This window comes from Phocoena sinus, chromosome 12 (assembly GCF_008692025.1).
Source record: "Phocoena sinus isolate mPhoSin1 chromosome 12, mPhoSin1.pri, whole genome shotgun sequence".
Lineage (NCBI taxonomy): Eukaryota > Metazoa > Chordata > Mammalia > Artiodactyla > Phocoenidae > Phocoena > Phocoena sinus.
The window spans coordinates 19,074,887-19,095,201 of NC_045774.1; the positions used below are offsets into that span (position 1 = coordinate 19,074,887).

Sequence of the window (20,315 nt, forward strand, 5' to 3'; positions counted from 1 at the left end):
TTTCAGAGAAATATCACCCACTTATTCCAAATTAGCTTTTACATAGGTATAGTTCCATAGATATAGACTGTATGCAAATAGAGAATGATATGTGGAGTCTCGTGTTAAAATAAAAATAATGAGCTTGAAAAGAATGGCCCCTTTACTGAAATACCATATAAAACATTTAATACTAAGAGAGAAATGAAAAGGGTGCATATATGTAGAGAATAATTAGAAATGTAAAATAATTTTCTCATGAACATACCTCAGTTTATTTTTCCAAAGAATGTGGGTCTAAACAATGAAATCTCTAGAAGAGACAGCAAACTGAAAGAAAACTAAGGGTAAAGACAGTATCTCTGAAACAAAACAATCATAGCTTGACACACACAATATAACTTAGTGAATAAGAGCATGAAATCTGAAGTCACATTGCCTTCAAATCCCAACTGTGACACTTTTTGACAAGTTCTTTACATCTCCATACATTAAAACAGAAATAATATTAGCACCTATCTCATCATATTTTTACGACGATTAAATGAGTTTATGTATAAAAAGTGCTTAGAACAGCGCCTGGCGTACATTAAGTCCTAAATAAATGTTATCATCATCATCACCATCATAAGGAAAATATAATTATAGATATGCTGCACCCAATTTTGAGAAGGAACTCGAAAGAGGCAGTTTCATAGAAACAAGAAAGAATGGTTCTTCTGTGTGATGATTAACTTGACTATGGTTAATTAACTTACTTGGTGAGAATATTATTCCAGTTTGTTCAGAGTCAAAGGTTTGATTTTCATGTGGATATGCTGGCTACATTGCATGACCACAGATTAAGACACTAATTCTGAGTAGTTGTATTCAATGAATTCTCCTTGTTTTAACAAGGTGACTCATAAAATGTGTAAATTGATTAATCCAAATTCATGAATAACTTCAGAAAAAATGAATCTATAAATACATTCCTTTGAACATGGTTCAGTCACATGGTCTTAATATATTATAAATTCTAGGACTGGAAAAATATTTAAAGATGATCTGGAGCCAAGTCATTAATTTCTATAGAAAAAAAATAGACGGAGACAAAACATGACTTAAGATCACATGATTACTTTGTGGAAGAGTTGAAGAACTCTTAGCTCATGTTTTGTTTTGTTTTTCCATTACATACATTCATTAAATATAGGATATTTTTAATATCTTGGAGAACTTTCTATTTAAAAATTCTATTTCTGTCATTCTAGTTTATTACTCCATTGTAAAAAACTCAGTCCCAATGACAGAATGTGGGACTTTGAAGGCCATTGCAAGGACTTTGTCATAAGAAAAATGGAAAGCCATTTTCAGGTATTGAGTGTGTAAGGTTAAAAGACATTACCTGACTTAAATTTTTAAAAGATCCATTTTCCTTAAGAATAACTGGCCGGGAAGGGCAAGGCAAGGATCAATTAGGAGGTTATTGCCATAACCCAAGTGAGAGATGATGTTGGCTTGGAGTAGGATGGTAGCGGCAAGAAAGGCATTAAGCTGTCAAAGTCTGTATATGTTTTGATTGTAGCCCCAACAACATTTCCTTCTATGTTGGATGTGAAGTGTAAGAGAAAAGAGGAGTCACAGGAGGCAAAGGAGTACAAACCTCCATTCAGGAATTTCTAATTCTTTTCTTAAGTAAATGTCTCTTGCTGCAATCTAGACCATGATTTACTTATCTTCACCTCTGTGAAAAGAGGTCCATCACCATCTACACAATGCCCTCTTGTGAATCTGGCAGCATCCAGAATCATGCCACATATTCTGAAAGAAACTAAACAATGGCTCCTGACCCCAAAGGATTTTATCATTTGGTAAATTAAACCTCCTTTAAATAGGAAGGAGATATATTTGACAGCATTACAAATGTAGCTAGAAGTTGCAACTTGGTGTTAAACTGGAACCCTTCTGGACACATCTGTTGAAATTAGGGAACCAAGCTCACCAAATGTCCATTGGCATGAGGAACAGAGGAGTGCTTGGGTTAGAATTCATCCCACAGGAAGTAGGAGAATAAAGCATCTGAAGGAAAAGCTGATACTAGGTATGCTGTAGTGTTACTACTTGTCTTTATTGCCAGCTCAGCTCCCTCTGGACTCATATCTCTCCCAGGGAAGGGAGAGAGCTGTGAAAAAAGAATGAAAAAAAAAAGCTGTTTTCCACAAAATCCTCTAAGATATGAGAGTAAAAGCCAATATCACTTTGATAGACCCTCATGGAATATAGCCCAGAAAGTCAGAGAAGCACTGCATGGCATAGCTTTGACATCTCCAGGGCTCCACGCTTTACTGGCAGTGACCATTGGTACAGGAAGCAGCGACCTCAGGAGCACAGGTGTTTGTTGTGATGATAGTATCTCTAGGATACATCAGTAGAACCCAGAAGATATGAGGTAGAGAAAGAGAGGAGTAAAAGAAGTGATATCACCACGAACAACCACATGTGAGACTCAGAAATACCTGGAGGGACTCAGCTGCGTTATTAGCAGGTAAGCAAGAGCCAGAGAGATGACTTTACATTATTATTCTTGACAAGCTTTTAAATAATGATAATAGAATGAGTTCTTTACACTCCAATTACTCACTGCAGTATTTTGTATAAATATATTTCACAATTAGGCAGTCTTTATACCCCAAAGCTCATATATTTGCTACATCTGTTCGAGATTTCCAGAATCTAGGTAGCTAGCCTCTCTTTGGGGATATTAAACAGAAGGAAACCTGCAAAACAGACTTTTCTTCTTTTGAAAATGGTAAACATGAGATTATTTTTTAAAACAAGCACCCTTCATAAAAGCAGTCATTTTTACAAAATCAGTTAAAAGATTGAATATCTATATGCCACCTGTCCTGATGCATATATTAAGAACCTTATTCCATGTAACACTTCAACAATGCTGCTTACAAACTTTTTCACTAATGAAGGAAGTAACATTCCTTCTTTAAATACTCTTTCTTTAGAGATGCTTTCTTAAATGGCCTCACACAACTGCATCCTGTTGAAGAAGCCAAAAAGACATTTTATGGCAGTGTGCCAATTTCACCCAAATTCAATAATTTTCTTAGTCTTGAATTATACTTTGCCCTTGACTTCATACTTCCTCATGCCTAGAGATCATTTCTCTGTTTCTTTATTCATTTAGCTGTATTTCTATCCTACCTTCTACTCAAAAGTTTTTGATAGGTCCTGTACCTCTAGTTCCAGATGAAGGTGAGATTAATTTTATTAGCATTGCAGTCATTATCACAAGTGCAATGCCAGAAAGGAAAGGTCCAGGGAGGATATCCACACCACCACTGCCCAGTTTCCTAGAGAAAAGGGTCACTGGTTAAGGTACTTCAAAAGGTGAGAAAAGATTGTACTCTGGCCAAAAGAGAAGATGGAGAAGAAAAAGAGATCTGGAAGATGAGTGTGACAGAGCCAGAGATCAGTGGAAGCTTTCATTCAAGTAAACTTAGTAGGTTCCTTGGAAAAATTGATCAGTTCCTTTATGTAGTATTAGAAGATGGTAAATCAAACAAGATACCCATTAGGTCAAAAACCCTATGAAAAATACAATAATACTGAAAATCTCCATTCCAGCACAAGTACATATGACTTAGAAAGAACATAGACTTTGGAACCCACCACCTGCAATTCCAGAAATTACATGCTGAAAACATCACTATTAGCCATCCCATAAGTGTAAAATATTATATCATCAAGTACTAGAGTTCAGTGGCATGTCTTCACCTGCACTCAACTAGCCCTTTAAATTTCAGATCTTAATGTGTATTTCCATCTTCACTACTACTTTCCATCCACCAACACCTCATTAAGATATCTATGCTTAGGAATATGAAGAGAAAAGCATTCATGTGGTTTTGGGAGGAGGAGGGGGCAGAAGGGGGGAAGCAAATGAAAAGAATAATTCACCAGGACAAAACATTCTAGCAAAAACTTCCCACCTTTTCTGAAATAGTCTCATCATCTTGTCATCGACTCCTCTGCTCTTGTCTATCATGAAAATAGAAATAGCCCCACTCTCAGTGAAATCCAGAAGGAATGCACATTTCACTCGCTTTGGAATCAGGAAGTCCAGTTTTGTGAGAGCAAGTATATGTGCGCCAAAGTGTGTGTGTGTGTGTGAAAGAGAGGAAGAGAGAGAGAGAAAGAGATTGAGATTTACCTTCCTATGAGGGAGAACTCGCCCACGACTCCCAGGCGCCGCATGGCACTCAGGAGGCCTCTGACGGTCATGCCTTCGCAGAAGCAAACCACCACTCTGGCCTTGGGAAGCCGCTCTCGGAGCTTGCGCAGGAGTCGGTCAAAGCTCTTCTCCCCAGCATTGCTGTAGATTTTGTCTGAATGGGCGATGCAGAGGCCTTCCTGGGCAGCCAGCTCTTTGAAAGCATCCATTCCGCTCTCCCCGTAATTCCCTGTTCAGAAACAATCAGCAGATGTTCAAGACAACCTGGCAGCAGCAGCAGTAACAAGCTAGGAAAAGGACTCATTAGTCACAGGGAATGAAGAGGATAGACTTGCCAAATAATTTGTAAATATAACTGGGACTGCAGGAAGATCTGGATGGACTAAAGAGAATAATCAAACTATCAACTCTGTGAAAATAATGGAAAACTATATAACTAGGGTGTCCACAGTGAAACAGGTTTTGAGAAATGAGGGACGGCTGCCCTATTTTACAACCATGATTACTAGTGGTTGTTCCAGATTTTAGCAACGTGGGAGAAGTCAGAACATTGGGGTAGGAGGTCAGCCAGCACAATGAGACGTGTTCATCCGAGGGCTTGCTTCAGCTGGCTGCCAGGTTAAGAGCAGACACTCATGGTGATAGCAAGTCCTGCAACATCTCCGTGAAGAGTGAGTAAGCAAAGCAAATGGAGCACCTGGCCAGGCCGGAATATGCAAACAAAAACCAGCTATAAATCTCAATTTAAAAGTTTTAAATCTCAATATCTATAAAAGTTTCACGGACTTTTTTATGAAACTTGATAAGATTTTCCTGTATTTTTGAAAAAAAAAAGGAGTTCTCGTTTCCTGTTTCATAAGATTAAATTATCAAATTAATGTTTTTGCCTCTTCAGTTAACCACCTTCAGTGGCTTAACACACTCCAGTGAATGGAAGATTTAACACATGACAAAATCCTCAGCTCTATGGACTGTGGTCACACATCGTGGCTCAGACAAGAGGCATTGACTGATTATAAGGGGAAAGACTGCAGCTGGTAAGTGAATGGCTCATCTGCCTGCAGAAGAGGGCACGAGGAAGGAAATCAGATGTCGCTTACAATAATAAATGCAGGTTCAGGAATCTATAAGGTACAAAGACATCACCAGCCAACTCTTTCAGCAAAAGGCACTGAAAAGGCATTATAAGATGGTGTTACAAGGGGAACAACTTTATTGCTAAGGTGCCGCCTATGGACTACAATCACAGAAAAAGATTTTACTCTTTTATCAAAATACATGCAGACTAAAGGAGCAAAAATATTCTATGCATTTGAATAAGAAAATCCTTGTGTTTTAAATCTAGTAAAGGCCTTAGACATACTCTGTGCAAACCCTTCAGGTTACAGCAAGGAAACTGGGCCAAGTGAAGTGGCTCGCCAATAGGCATGAAGCTTGTTTGTGTTAAAATTGGAACAGTCTACCTGATTCCTAAGTTACTATTTGTTTCTCTTAACAGCAACAAGCAACTAAACACGTATGTTTTCATAATTTTTTTTGAAAATGTCAGCATAGGTCAATTCGTTCTGTGAAATTCTTGTTTCAATTACTTTATTCATATTTTCCTGTTTAGAGCAATTCTTCATCATACAAATTGATTGAGAGATGAGTATGATGTGGTAGACCATGTTTAAACTGCTCATTTCTCTTATGAAGCCTATGAGACTCCAAACTAGCATACATATTTCTACAAAAGTAACTCTAATATAAGAATGACTTGTACTTTTATAAATCTTTATATTTTAAACATTGCATTCATAAATTTTATCTTATTTGTACACATTATGTTGATGATAGTACTACATACAAATACTATACAAAAAAGGAAGAAAATCACCTCTAGGAAGCTTGAAACCATGTTACTTTCATTTAGTAGCAATGACATGACTAACTCAAATGTAAATATCTAATAGAGATGCTATGGGTTAGGAATCAGAAAGAGCTGCCTAAAGAAAGTACCTGTGGTATGGAAGGTGTGGAGAAAAAGGAATCCTTGTATAGTTGGCAGGAATGTAAATTGCTACAGCCATTATGGGAAACGATATGAAGTTCTCCAAAATTTTAAAATGGAACTATCATATGATTCAGTAATCCCTCTACTAGGTGTATATCCAAAGGAAATGTAATCAGTATCTCAAATAGCCAAGATATGGAAATAACTTAAACGTCCATTGATGGGTGAATGGATAAAGAAAATGTAATAAGTGTTATATTCCATATATATATTATATACATATATATAGAATGGAATATTATCCATAAAATATTATCCATAAAATATGGAATATTAGCCATAAAATGGAATATTTGTTGTAAAAATGAAGGTAAGGCCACCATTTGCAATAACATGGGTAAAGCTGGAGGACATTAAGCTAAGTGAAATAAGCCAGACATAGAAAAACAAATACTGTATGATATCTGTTATATCTGAAATCTAAAAAAGTCAAGCTCATAGAGCCAGGGAGTAGAACAGTGGTTACTAGAAGTGGGGGAATGGAGAAACTGGGGAGATGTTGGTCAAAGAATGCAAAATCTCAGTTATAAGATGGGTAAGTTGTGGGGATCTAATGTACAATATGGTAACTATACAGGTAATTATATATATAATATATATATCATATACAATAATCTACAGCTAATAATATATATTGTTTATTTGAAATTTGCTGAGAGTAGATCTTAAATGTTCTCAGAAAAACATATATATAGGTAACTATATGAGTTAATGGATGTATAAATTAACTTGACACTGGTAATCATTTCACAATGTGTATATATATATATCTCAAACTACCACATTGCACACCTTAAACATACACTATTTTGTCTGTCAATTATACCTCAAAAATCTGGGAAAAAAAGAAAGTGCTTTTATTCTGGATCTTAAAATATAAACAGATTTTCCACAGCTAGAAAGAAAACTAGAGGACATGTATTCTTTGCCTGACTCCTTGGTCATGATCAAACGATGCCAGACTTAAAATAAAACACTCAGCATGGAACCTACCCTCTGTCTCCCCTCCCCTTTCCATCTGACCACCCAGACCTCCTCTGCCTTTCCTGGTAGTGAGGAATTTATTTAGATACTTCTCTGTGTAACCCTGGAAGGAGTTTTGAATATATAAAGAACTGACATAATAAAACTCTTAAAAGTACTATGTAAATGTTAACACTCAGGTCTGGTAGCGAGCTGCATGTTTTTATTCAATTATCAAATAGATTATCGAGTTCTCAACTTGGAAAAAATCCCTAGGCTCTGCTCTTTAAAGAATTGCCCAGAATTATCGGGCATTGACTTTGCCTTCAATTTGATGAATATTTGCTATGTCTCTGGCACTGTGCTAAATACCTAGGCACTTCATTTTTTCATTATAACTCCATATAGAAGTTATAACTCTCTGCTGGGGATGTGGAAGCTCTAAGAGGTTATGTAACTTGCCTAAGATCAAACAGTGATGAATATAGGATTCAACATCTAACTCAGAAGTTCCTGTTCATAACCAGCATTTTATACTGCCTCCTACATGGACTTATAATACACCTGTGAAGGCATGACACAAACACACAAAATACAGCAACAATACTAAGCTGTATATGCTATATGGGAAATGAAAAATACCATAATACTAAATTTCAGAATGAGAGAGCAAGGATGATCAGAGAATACCTCTTGGGAAAAGTAGGAATGAAAATGAGTTCTTGAAGAATGTAAGCAAGGGATTGGCTTTCAGGGTAAATGGATGTGAATGAGAATCCACAAAAGGTATTTTTAGAGGCAATGACTAGAGAAGTTCCATTGGAGCAGAAGGTTCACGGTTTGTAGAATGCCACTCTGTATAGCAAATCTCTAGTGAAGTATCTCGCATACCACTATAGGATTGCAACATGGAAATGTGCTATATGTTGCTGTGTTGTAACAGATTTTATAACAGACTTTATCACTGTTATGATGTTGCCTAAAACCTAGAGAGATGTAAGAGTAGCATCTGACAAAGCCCATAAAATATAAAATTGCAATATATTGAAACATATGAGAAAAAGATTTACAGAGAGTAAATCAAGATATTCTATAAAACAAGCTTTTAAACAGAACTTATGGGGAGACTAATGAGAGAAAACATGGGGTTTACAAAGAAATCCCTATAGTTTGAATAATAAAAGTATTTAAACATAATAGAAGTGGACATTGTACAAGGGCAAAGTTAATAAAGGTACTGAAAATAGGAGTAAAAATTAGAACTATCTCAAAAGATAAAAGACAATGGCTAAAACTCAATTTTCTAAGCTACATATGATTTTTTGAAGAAGTTAGATATGATTATTATCAGACCATATTAACAGATATTCATTCATAAAAGATTGGTTTGTAGTGATTTGGTAGGTAAGTTACACTGAGCAAACAAGCTATGAAATAAAATTGTCTTGCGTTTCATAATCACCTGTATGAACTGTCATCATAACAAAAAGAAGGCACTTAAGGCTAGTCCTTATATTGATTGTTTTTTCTTCTACTCTTAAAATGTTGAAGATATATTTAAGAAACAATCTGAACACCATTTGGTGGCTAAAATAACACTTCAGCCATTATGTTGAAAGAAGTCCAAATCCTGTTATTGCATCTTCATGAATTATCTTGGTAAAACAACAGCATTCAACATATCTCATCCCTACGTATGTACACCTCAGTTATATGAGGGGAAACATTTATACACGGAAAATACGTAGATATTTCTTCACTTTTCTTAAAGAAGGAACAGTATTACTTTCAAAGATTCACTAGTCTTATGCTCTAGACTCCCTTAATCTCTGCCTTATTTCATGCTTATATCCCTTTATTGGTATTCTTTGGTAGTCTTAGGCTCCCTGGATGACGATATACCCCTTGCATTATGGGCCAGTCCCTATCCGAGGTCCTGAAAACTGATCATTCTGTCTCCTGGGACATCCTGGACAAATAAGATAATATCCAATTTTTGAAAGAACTATGTTGATAGAAATTGATTTCACAGCACCTTCTGGAAACCTACTGCCAATATTCAACAATCATCACTATCAGGTAATTCTTCTTTTTGATCTAAATCCTATACAACAAAATATAAATTCATATCCCCTTCACTCTCAGTGGAGGCAGGTATCAGTTCCTTTGAATTCTTTCTTTCTTTTTTTAAAAAAGGTCTTTCTGGAAGCCACAGTTCAGCTTTCTCTCCTCCCAGGGAAACAATTCCTATTATTTTAACCTTTCCTGGCAACCTTTTAATTTGTTTGGTTCTCCCACTTAATACGTAGAAAGTGTTATGTTTCCCTGCTTCCATCCACACACCTGCAGTCAGCATTATGGGTCTGGTCAGTCAGAGGTGAATGAGTCATCACCTGCCTTAGAAGCACATAAGGGATTTTATATGCAAGGTCAGTGAAGGAACTGCTTGACACAAGGCAATCAGAGAAAACAGAAGAGAATCCTTTTTATCAGAAATTTCATAACCCCACCTTTAATTACCCCAGTTTGGGCAGATAGAGTTATAGCATCCAAGTGGAAGAAGGAAATTTACCAAAAGGTGACTGTCATCTCTATGCAATAGGACTGATTAATCTTTGTTCTTTTGCCCCATCATGTTTTCAGGTATGCCTTATAGCTGAGTAAATAAGAGGATGAGCCTTGGAGGAAGATCAACCTGGTTTGAATCCTGGATCCTAGATGAGGAGATAGCCTTAAAGTATTTTCTTTAGGTTTTGTGCAAATGGGGGTCATAACATACATCTTAAAGACTTGTCATGGACTTCCCTGGTGGCGCAGTGGTTGAGAGTCCGCCTACAGATGCAGGGGACACGGGTTCGTGCCCCGGTCCGGGAAGATCCCACATGCCGCGGAGCGGCTGGGCCCGTGAGCCATGGCCGCTGAGCCTGCGCATCGGGAGCCTGTGCTCCGCAATGGGAGAGGCCACAGCAGTGAGAGGCCCGCGTATGCAAAAAAAAAAAAAAAAAAGACTTGTCATGATTATTGATGTATATGTGTTAATGAATGTAAAGTTCCTGGAACACAGAAAATTTCAGGGGATGGTGCCTACTTTTATTCTCCATGTTTCTCTAAAGTTGTAGAATCTAAAATTGGACATAAGGCTTTATCATTGACTCAAGAGCTTTAAATTCCTTTATTTCTGTGTTCCTATTTATAAAACCCAAGCTTGTGACTGTTTCTTTAACTGAAGTGTTCAGCTCGCCATTCATGGTCACCTTGTTCCCAAGTTGTTCCTAGATCACTTTTTCTGTCATACTTGCCCAAAGCAATTCCTTCTCCATTTTATTTTTGGACTATTGGTGTTTACACAATGCATTCAAAAGTCTGTGTTTGTCTATATTGAGTCTCTGTCACTGAGTCTTCTTTAAGTTTCAGCCACTGTATCTATTTTAGAGCTTTATGCAATAACCCAGCTTGTTTCTCTAACTCAAGTTCTTTATGATATAGAAAAAGAAGTTAAGAGAAGGCAAAATGTAAGTGGTATAAAAATACAAAAGGACATCATCCTTCTTACAGAAAAGTGGCATTTTCCATTTCAGTTTTCACATGGAGAAAACAGGTTCACAGAAGCAGCCCCTATCATACCTGTCCACCACCCCTGCCTATGTGATACTGAATATACAATCACAACTGGGAAAATTGTATCTAGTAACAAGTTCAGAAAAAGTAACCCCAACAAACACACACAATAGTATCCTTTTTAGATAATACCTAGTGTTGGCAAGAGTTCACGGAAATGAGCACTCGTATACTGCTAATGGTAGTATAAACTGTTCCACCTTTTCAGTGGAAAATTTGTAGTAACAATGTTTTAAATTACATTCATATTTTTAACTCAGAAATTTAGTTTTCAGATAATAATTTCATTGTCCATCAAGTTCCAGTTACAAGGATCTCTATCACAGCACACAATTGGAAAATATAACAGAAACCAAAAAACAAACAAAGAAAAAAAAACTATTTTCTACAATAGGAGATGTTTAAATAATTATTATGTAATGGAATAAAGAATATATGCAACCGTTTTCTAGGGTGATGTAAAGTTGTACTCAATGTAAAAGGAAAGCCATATTGTTAAGTACAAAAAAGTTTAAAATAGTGTGTAAAATATAAAGCCAATTTTTAATATATATGTATACATATAAAGTTTGAAGAATATGCAAGAAAATATTAAGTTTTTTCAGAATAATATATAATTATGTTTTTATATTTTATCTTTGTTTTCTAATTTATCTAAATAATCATGTATTATTTTGTTAATAAAAATCGTTGAAATAAAAATACATAGGGTACAGTTTTTATCTGACTATCATGCCAAGCAAAGCTATTATGGGGTATTCAGGAAACTTGCCACAAGGAAAATGAACCTCTCACAAGAACAATGTAACAATTTTTCTTCCTATAAGAAATAAGAAATACCAATGTTATAGTCACTTAGTGGGGCATGCACGATCTTAGTTTCCTGACCAGGGACTGAACGTGTGACCCCTGCAGTGGAAGCATGGAGTCTTAACCACTGGACCACCAGGGAATTCCCTATAGTTACTGTTCTTAGACAAAGTTGACCATAAACCGTGTGCCATTTCCTGTGATACCTACCTACTTGGATTGAGAGAGTCTGTTTAATATATACAGATTTCTTGTTTGAAATTCCAGAATCTGATATGAGTACCCTTAATTTATTAAAGAAGTAGTCTCCACTTTTTTTTTTTTTTAGGAGTCAGTGAGACTTGAACAGCAATAAGACCAGTATGATATACCAAGGTAATAAATGCTGTTTATTACTTCTTTAAAAAAAAAAAAGTCAATGAGATTTAGTCTGGGAGATGTAAATTTCAATTCTACTGAGTTTCTGCCCTAAGAAAAGATATAAAAGGCTCAGAACACCCTCTCTGATGTAAATTCCCTACAAGGTCTGGGTTGCAGGCCTGGTCATCTCCTCTCCATGATAAGGAAGCACTTCAGGTTGAGGCCAGGATGGTTGGCCCACTGAAGTCCCTCCCTCTGAGTAAAGGGTTAGAAGCAGTGTGAAAGATGTCTAAGTATCATTTGGGCAGTATTTCTAATAGGGAATAAAGGTGAAAAAAATCTGATTAACCAGTTTCCATGTCTTGGTGTCCTGAATATTCTGTCTCATTGAAGGTAAAAGAAATCAAAATATAACTTGGTCAAGGGAGGGTAAGCAACACTAATGTTTCAGATCCTAAAGCAGTGGTATAATGTGAAAATTTATACTGATCTTATTGTTTTACAATTTTCTTTGTTTAACTTCACTACAACCTTGTTGCCTCATTTTCCCATAATTTTCTGCATTTATAAAGAACACTGAGGCCTGAGAAAATAGTAATTTACCCAAAAATTGTCAGAGCCAGAATTTGAACTCAGATGTGTCTGACCCTGAAGCCTATAGCCCTTAATTACTTACCTACAACATCCTTTATGTTTCATACTCTAGCAGTTTTCTATGCATTATCCATTCCCCCATCCTTCCTTAATAAAAAAATACCCATTTTTGTTTAGGGTGACTGTGCATAGTCAAAAGTACCTACTCTCCCAGATTCTCTTGCAGCTAGAGATGCAGAAGTGACCCAATTCCAGACAATGAGATTTAAGCAGAAGTTGCCAGGTGAGGCTTCTGGGAAATTTTTGAAAAGGTCAGATGCTAGGCATGCTTCTTAGGTCTTTTGTCCCTTTACACCAGTATGTGGACCCAGGCCTAGATGTGCAGAAGCCATGTTGTTACAATGAGGGGTCAACTATGAGGATGAAGCCTTCACACGTAAGGCTGGGGGAGCAGAAAACATAACAGCCCAGCTACCCAGTAGCAACACTACACTTCATTCTAGCCCTGCACTGGCCGCTCCTGGATGTCTTCTTGAATGAGAAAGGTGAAACCCCATCTGCAAAGCCACAATTAGAATGGTTTTCTGCTACTTGAAGATGAACACATTCTTGGTCCTCTATATGATATTTCACTATAAGAATTCCAGGATGAGAGCAAAGTCTTGCCTACCTCTAACCAGCTGTGACCTTGAGTTGTTTGTCACTGTCTTCTTTTTCTCATGTTCAAAGTACGGGGTTCATACTAGATCTTTAAGCTTCCTTACAACGTAAGCATTTGGTGATTCTAGAACAATATGAATCAGCACTCTTTCATAATCTAGAGCTTCATGTCAAAACATATTCCATATTCTCAGTACCCCGAGTAAGCACCTGCTTAGCAAAATTGTTTTCAACAGCTTTTTCCTTCCCCAATCTGATTCTTTTACAAGTACATTACTGTAGGGGAGGAGAAAGCATTTGTTGAATAACCATTTAAAATGTATCTTGCCTGTAGGTTCATTTTTTGCCAGTACTCACTTTTAGGTATACAGTCACTAAAAAGCAGGGAACAAGACACAGCCCTGCAGAAACAACCATCATATTAGAAAACAAGGCTGCTTACAGAACAAGCTCATTAGGTGAACCCTAAGTAATAGAGAGACATACTGTCCAGCATCAGTGGACTGACATTCAGCAGGAGCCAGCTGTTCCCTTACCCCTCCATGTAGCTACTTTTAGCCACCTTTTGCTCAGTGGAATTAACCCAGCCCCATTACTAAGCCCTTGGTCTCCTATTTAACCCCACTTTTGTATCTTTATATCATCAGTAAAATTTTCCATTGAACCAAGTCAAAATAGGTTTTACCTTGGGTCAAAAGGAAATTAGACTATGAAGGAAAAATTGTCTTTAATTCAAAGGACATGAGAGCCTCGTGCAGGAAATGTAGTGAATTAAAAGGCCCTTGGATCTGTGCCTATGAAACCTAACCAGTTCTGCCTCGGTCTAACTATGACTATGTGCAAATACCTGGACTACCCTGGGTTCCAGTTTCTTTATCTATAAAGCAAAGGGGTGGCACTGGGTGATCTCTGAGGGCTCTTATTATCAGGCTGTAAGGCTAGCCCCGGTTTTCTGTACCATGGTGGGAAAGGCTCATTCCACACTACTTTGCATTCTAGCGCCTTAGTTTGACCTGTGTTTCACCTGGACTGAGGCTATACAGAGGACTTTTCCAGTGGCTTTGCCAATGCTCTTGAAGTAATATCATTTATTTATAGGAGAGGTAGCATTGCAGAATGGTAAAAAGCAGGTACTCTGGAACAAGAGGGCCCTGGGCTCAAATTCTGACTCCCCAACATATTAAGCCACGGGACTTTTGTTAAGTCAGTTAACCTCACTGTGCTTTGGTTCATCTGTACAATGAAAATAATAATGGAAAGCACCTCTTAGAGTTGTTGTAAGAATTAAATGATTTAATAAATATAAATATTAGCATATGAGAGTTTGTTATTTATTTAGCTAACATTTCTTGAGCTCTGTGTGCTAGGCACCAGAAGAAGCCATTTACAACCATTATATCCTTTTGTCCTCAGAAACCCACAACAGGGCATTTCCACATGATAAAACTGAGGTTTGGAAAGGTTGCTTATGTTTCCTCACACAGTAAATGAGAGAGAAGGAAACTCAGGCCTGGCAATTAGAGTCCAGAGCCCATAGTCCTATTTGACATGCTGTAGAGGCACCAGATGTGTGAATATGAGCCTGTAGGGATGAGTCAGCTGGTCAGGGAGACTTCAAGGAAGGGTGACAGGCTGTGTCTATGTGCGATGGTGAGCAAGGCAGAATCACTGACAGGCCAACTAAGAACATAACCAAGTAAATGTCACTGGGCATTTTATCTGCTCTTCAGGCCGGGATGTTTGGAATAAGGCTTACATACAATGCTATTAAAAGTGTAAGCAAAGCACTTGGGCCGCTCTAGCTCGGGATTCCTCCTACACTGATACCTGAAATTCTACCATTTGTAACACGTGACTTCTCTTTCTCCTAAAAAGAAAAATCCTCCTGGGAAAGATAACCCATTAAAACCCTGACATCCTAATTTGATTTGGTTTAGCAGATCTTTCTGAAAGCAGTGGGCAACTGGACGGCTGAAGACGTCATGGATGTGAGGGGTTGTAAAGCAGAGCAGTGCACAGAGGCAGTGTGTGTCAATTCCACAATACACTAGGTCCTGGGTTCTTTCCCACCGTTATCCTTGGACCATTTACAAACACCCTCTAGTGGTGAATAATTCCTTATGTCTATTTTTAAATATCTTTACAGTACATTTTGAGAAGAGGACCACCAAGAAGGAACTGGATGAACACGGAAGATGGGAACATTTAATGACAAAGTTAGGGTTAAATATTATATATAAATAAAATATAAAGGAAGAGTTCATGAAGAACCTGAGTGGAAATCATCCACTGTAATTTCCCTTCATCTATATGCGGTATACATTTCCTTATCTCTATTCATTAATACAATATATAATTCAATTACTAGTTTAAAAAAATAAGAATGTGCCAAGGTCCCATTTCCCATTTTGGTATTAAATCATCATTTGTTTTCATCCATAAAAACTAAGAAAAGAGACATTATTTCTGAGAAGCCCAATATTTGGAATCAAGCATTTTAGATAACCTTCAGCTATGACATTGCAGTGCAGAGTGAATCCGTTGTAGGATTAGATTTCCTCTGGGCTTTCTTCCAATTCCAAGAGTTTTAAGTTGATGAACCACACAGGTATTGTTGATTTAGCTCTTCCAATGACACTCTGCAAGCTCTATGGCTGCCAAATCACAGCTTTCCAATATCTCTGATTCATTATAGAGACATGGGGGCAGAAATGTAGAAACTCAAATAAGCAGCTCTCTAGTCTCCAGTTTTCTCACCATCACCAGGGGACATAGAAAAACAAGTATTACATCCTGTGAATGAACATGATCACTTTGTTGTTCAATATCTTCCAGCACATATGTGTGTGCCAGGCAAAGCAAGGCCCTCAGGGGCAAACAAATGAATGGAAGACAGTCCATGTGCTAGATAAACCTAGGCTTTTGGAAGAGTTGTACATGCAAAGGGATGATTACAGATGGTGCTGTAGTGCAGGCCAGAGGAGAGAGAGCATCTACAGGATCAGAAAGCAAAGGTATTAAAAGGATATCTTGGGCTTCCCTGGTGGCGCAGTGGTTGAGAGTCCGCCTGCCGATGCAGGGGACACGGGTTCATGCCCCGGTCCGGGAAGATCCCACACGCCGCAGAGCGGCTGGGCCCGTGAGCCATGGCCACTGGGCCTGTGCATCCGGAGCCTGTGCTCCGCAACGGGAGAGGCCACAACAGTCAGAGGCTCGCGTATCACAAAAAAACAAACAAACAAACGATATCTTATTCGTATGTCTGGACCCATTTGAATATAGGAGTAACTAGAGGTCTTTAAAGTTTAAAAAAAAGTAAGAGGAAGAAATAATAAAATGTATGACAATTCCAAATACACACATGTACATACACAGACACACACATGCATATATATATGTGCATGTGTGTGTGTATGATACATTAAAAAGCTGTCATTAATGGAAATTAATTTAGATATATTTCTTGTGTCCATTAAAATGAAACCATTTTATTTCTTTACTCTTGCTCATTAATAATCTATCAGTTCTCTAATGTATGTTGAACTTATCCATTACCATTACTTTAATCCAAGCCTTCACTGTCTCTTTCTCCTTATCACTTTTGTGGTCTCCCTAGGTCCACTTTTATTCCTCTTCAATCTACTCCAAACCTGGAAATCACGGTTATTTTAAATATAATGGGATCAATTTATTTACTGGTTCAGATATCTTTAGTGGTTTCCCCCCAACCCTTAGGATTTAATCCAAAAGTCTTTCACGGCCTGAAAGGTCTCACATGACCCCAAGCTTCCTTGCCAGGCTGGCCTCGCTTTTTGTCACTTTGCCAGTTCACTTTTGCAGCCACAACGGACTCCTTTTCATTTTCAAATGTGTAAAGCTCTTTCCTTGCTCAAAGGCTCCACTCATTTGCTTCCCTCTGCCTTTGCCAGACTTACTTCTATTAATCATTCAGGTTTCAGCCCCTCAGTTCTATCTCTTACTCATAGAGGTTTTCCCCAATCATCCTATAGAAAGTGGCCCTACCTTGGCTCCCTCATCACAATGACAATAAACTCCATTTATTCCCTTTATAGCACTTACGGTGAGATATGGATAAATGTGTAATCATGCAGTTACTAGTGTGGTTATTTGCTTAATGTCTGTATACTCCATTAGTGTGTGTACCTGGTGAAAGTAAGGGCTGTGTCTGTAACACCTTTGTCTAGCACAGTGCCTGTTTCAACTCAGTAACTCTTGCTGGATGACTCATGAGTAATTGTTGACCAATTCAAGCAGTAAATACATGATTAGTCTGCCTGATAAACTCTTTGTCCCACTGGAATGTGATTATGTTGGATTTAAAGTACAAGAGGAATTTGGGAGGCATGTATTACTGCCCCGTTACAGCCTGTGACAGTGTGTACTTAAGTGACAGTGTGTACTTTCTACATTTCATTTAAAAATTACATATATATGTAATTTTAATGAAATAGTTAAATATATAAGTATTATATATTTATTTGTATAATAGTATATATTATGCATAACATTATATTATATAAAATATTGTAATAATTATATTATATAAAACACTATATATATACATATATATATAATATATTAGAACTTAGGGAACATTAGACGTTATCTAGTCTATGACCTTCATTTTACAAGTGAGGTCCAAAGAAGTGAATAAACCTACCCAAAATCACAAAGAAAGTTAGTGGTGATATCTTATCAAAACCCGGGGCTCCTAATTTTGGGGACACCACCCCTTTTACCACCACCCCTTCTACCACATAAAATAGAATTCTAGGTTATTATTGAGAATTATACACACAAAAAAAGAAATATAAGTGAGAGAAAATCAGTCTTGAAATCTACTTTAATACTATCACATTCTGGGACAGTGGAGACAAATTCATTCATGAAATGTGTGCTGTCCTCTCAGTCCCCAAGTCTTAATTGATTAAATAGGCACTTAGAGGAATAGATAGTGTTTAACTTTTTTAACTTCAGAAACATATGTAATGTTCTAGTAGAATCATTATGGAGCTAACTTTCTTCCAGAGAGGAACAACAGGTCTGGGAGAAACAGAGCTAACTAGGCTCTTCCAATTTACTATCATGAAGTTGGATAGAAAAGTGGCAAGAACTTTCATCTGAGGTCATCAGTCATTCTAGGAGTGCTAATTCCACTATAAGAAGAATTATTTAACAAAGAAAGATGAAGATCTATGATGATGATAAATTTCTGTGCATGAAATTTCCCTCTGATAATTAGAATGAATTTTAGAAAGGATCAGCCCAACAAATGCATCACTCTGCACAATATCACAGCCTGAGCTCAGATAAAACCCCTTGCTTCCTAATATTGAAAGTCTCAGAAATTAGTTGCCTCCTTTCTTAGGGTGCTCTTGTTGCAACTAATGATGATTTAATACAGAAACTAAGAATCTTTGGAGTTTTACCTTCTGGAAACACCAAATAAATTTATTATTAATAAAATAGAGTAAAAGATGAGTTCACTAAAGGAGGAAATAGCTCATCACAAAGTTTTCTTTAAATCTTAGCATGGTATTAGGCTTTCTGTACCATGAAACTTTAAAGAATAATATTAAAACTTAAAAAACATAAGGCCAAACTATGTAGTTAACTAATGCTCAACTATTCAACATTTACTTTCCCTTGGATGTCTGACACCCCCCAAGTGTTATTCTTAAGAAATTTTATTATTTACTTTTATTATTATTCATTTACATTTAATACATAAAAGTTATAACTCATTTATAAGGCATTGACTGATACAATGCCTCATAAAACTATTTTATTCCCCCTCAGGAAGGAAGGAAGGAAGGAGGGAAGGAGGAAGGGAGTGGAAGGAAAAACTAAACCCTAGAACCTCAGGAAACAACACTGGGAATAAAATTAAACATTTTTTAACCAATCCTCAAAATCTTGAGCCATAACAGTGCAATTTGAAGCTATATTGTGGTAAAGTTCTCCATGATTTCTAATTACAATAATCATCTTAGCTATATGCTGAAGCAACATCAGGTTTGAGTATTGACAACTGCCATTTCTCTTCCTATAATTACCTTGCTAAACCCAGCATATCTGACCTCTTATAGTCTGACCAATAGAAATGTCTAGCTTGCCAAATGAATGCCTGTGCTCTGAGTGATTTTTTTTGTTCTGAATAGAAACAAAAAAAATAAAACCTCCCGACATCTTTTCCTCTAGCCTTAGGGATCTGGGCTCTGGCCAAATCATGATTTGAGCTGAAAACTCAAATTCCCCAGGAAGTTAGAAAGCCCCACCCACACAGAAATCAAGCTGGGCTCTTTCTGTTGCAGGAGAAGACTCTATGATACTGAGATCCTCATATTGGCCACACAGGACAGTACTGAGCTAGAGTTTGCGACCTTTTACAACATGAAACTGCCATCAAAACTTGACCTTCTTTCTCAAACAGGGATACAGTGGCCTAGCTTAAGTAAGAACCGAGTTTGTGATTCATCTCAAGGTAAACCAGAGGCCACAAATCCTTGCCATCTTCCCAAGTTATTCTGTGTTCAGTGAACTACAGAAATGCCTCCAAGGGAGGTTCTGGCTTTGTCCTACCCATAAGCTATTCTCAGAAGGCTTCATGTAGGACAGATGCAGAGTAGTGTTTCATAGAATAATTGAAATTGATTTCCTGCCACAAACACACTCACACACACACACACACACGGGCATTCTTTGTCTTGTTTAATGAAACAAGTACACTTTAAGAAGAAAGGTATATATCCCTGTTAACTTAATATCTCTGCTAACTTAACTTAAATCTCTGCTAGTTTGAAATAAGTCACTATTTCTGGAGGCTGCTTCCTATGCAACGCAAGCTCTAGGAACATGGGGAGTGTTATATTCTGTTTTCCTTCTTGTACTACCCACATATTGCCATTTTATTAAATATTAATAGATGGCAAAATAATATAATGAAAATATCCAAATATTTAACCTCCAAAATAAAATAAAAAGTCACCCCAAGTCTGTTGTTCTTTAGGATTGTATAAACTGTAAAAA

General features: G+C 37.1%; 1 protein-coding gene across 2 annotated transcripts in view; it reads right to left on the reverse strand.

Moving 5' to 3' along the window:
* Positions 1–20,315, reverse strand: part of GRM1 (glutamate metabotropic receptor 1) — a 365,040-nt gene that overhangs the window by 245,061 nt on the left and 99,664 nt on the right. For both annotated transcript variants that reach the window (XM_032651301.1, XM_032651302.1), the window contains exon 2: positions 4,187–4,436. In XM_032651301.1, coding sequence (XP_032507192.1) covers positions 4,187–4,436 — 250 coding nt within the window. The remainder of the gene's footprint in view (positions 1–4,186; positions 4,437–20,315) is intronic.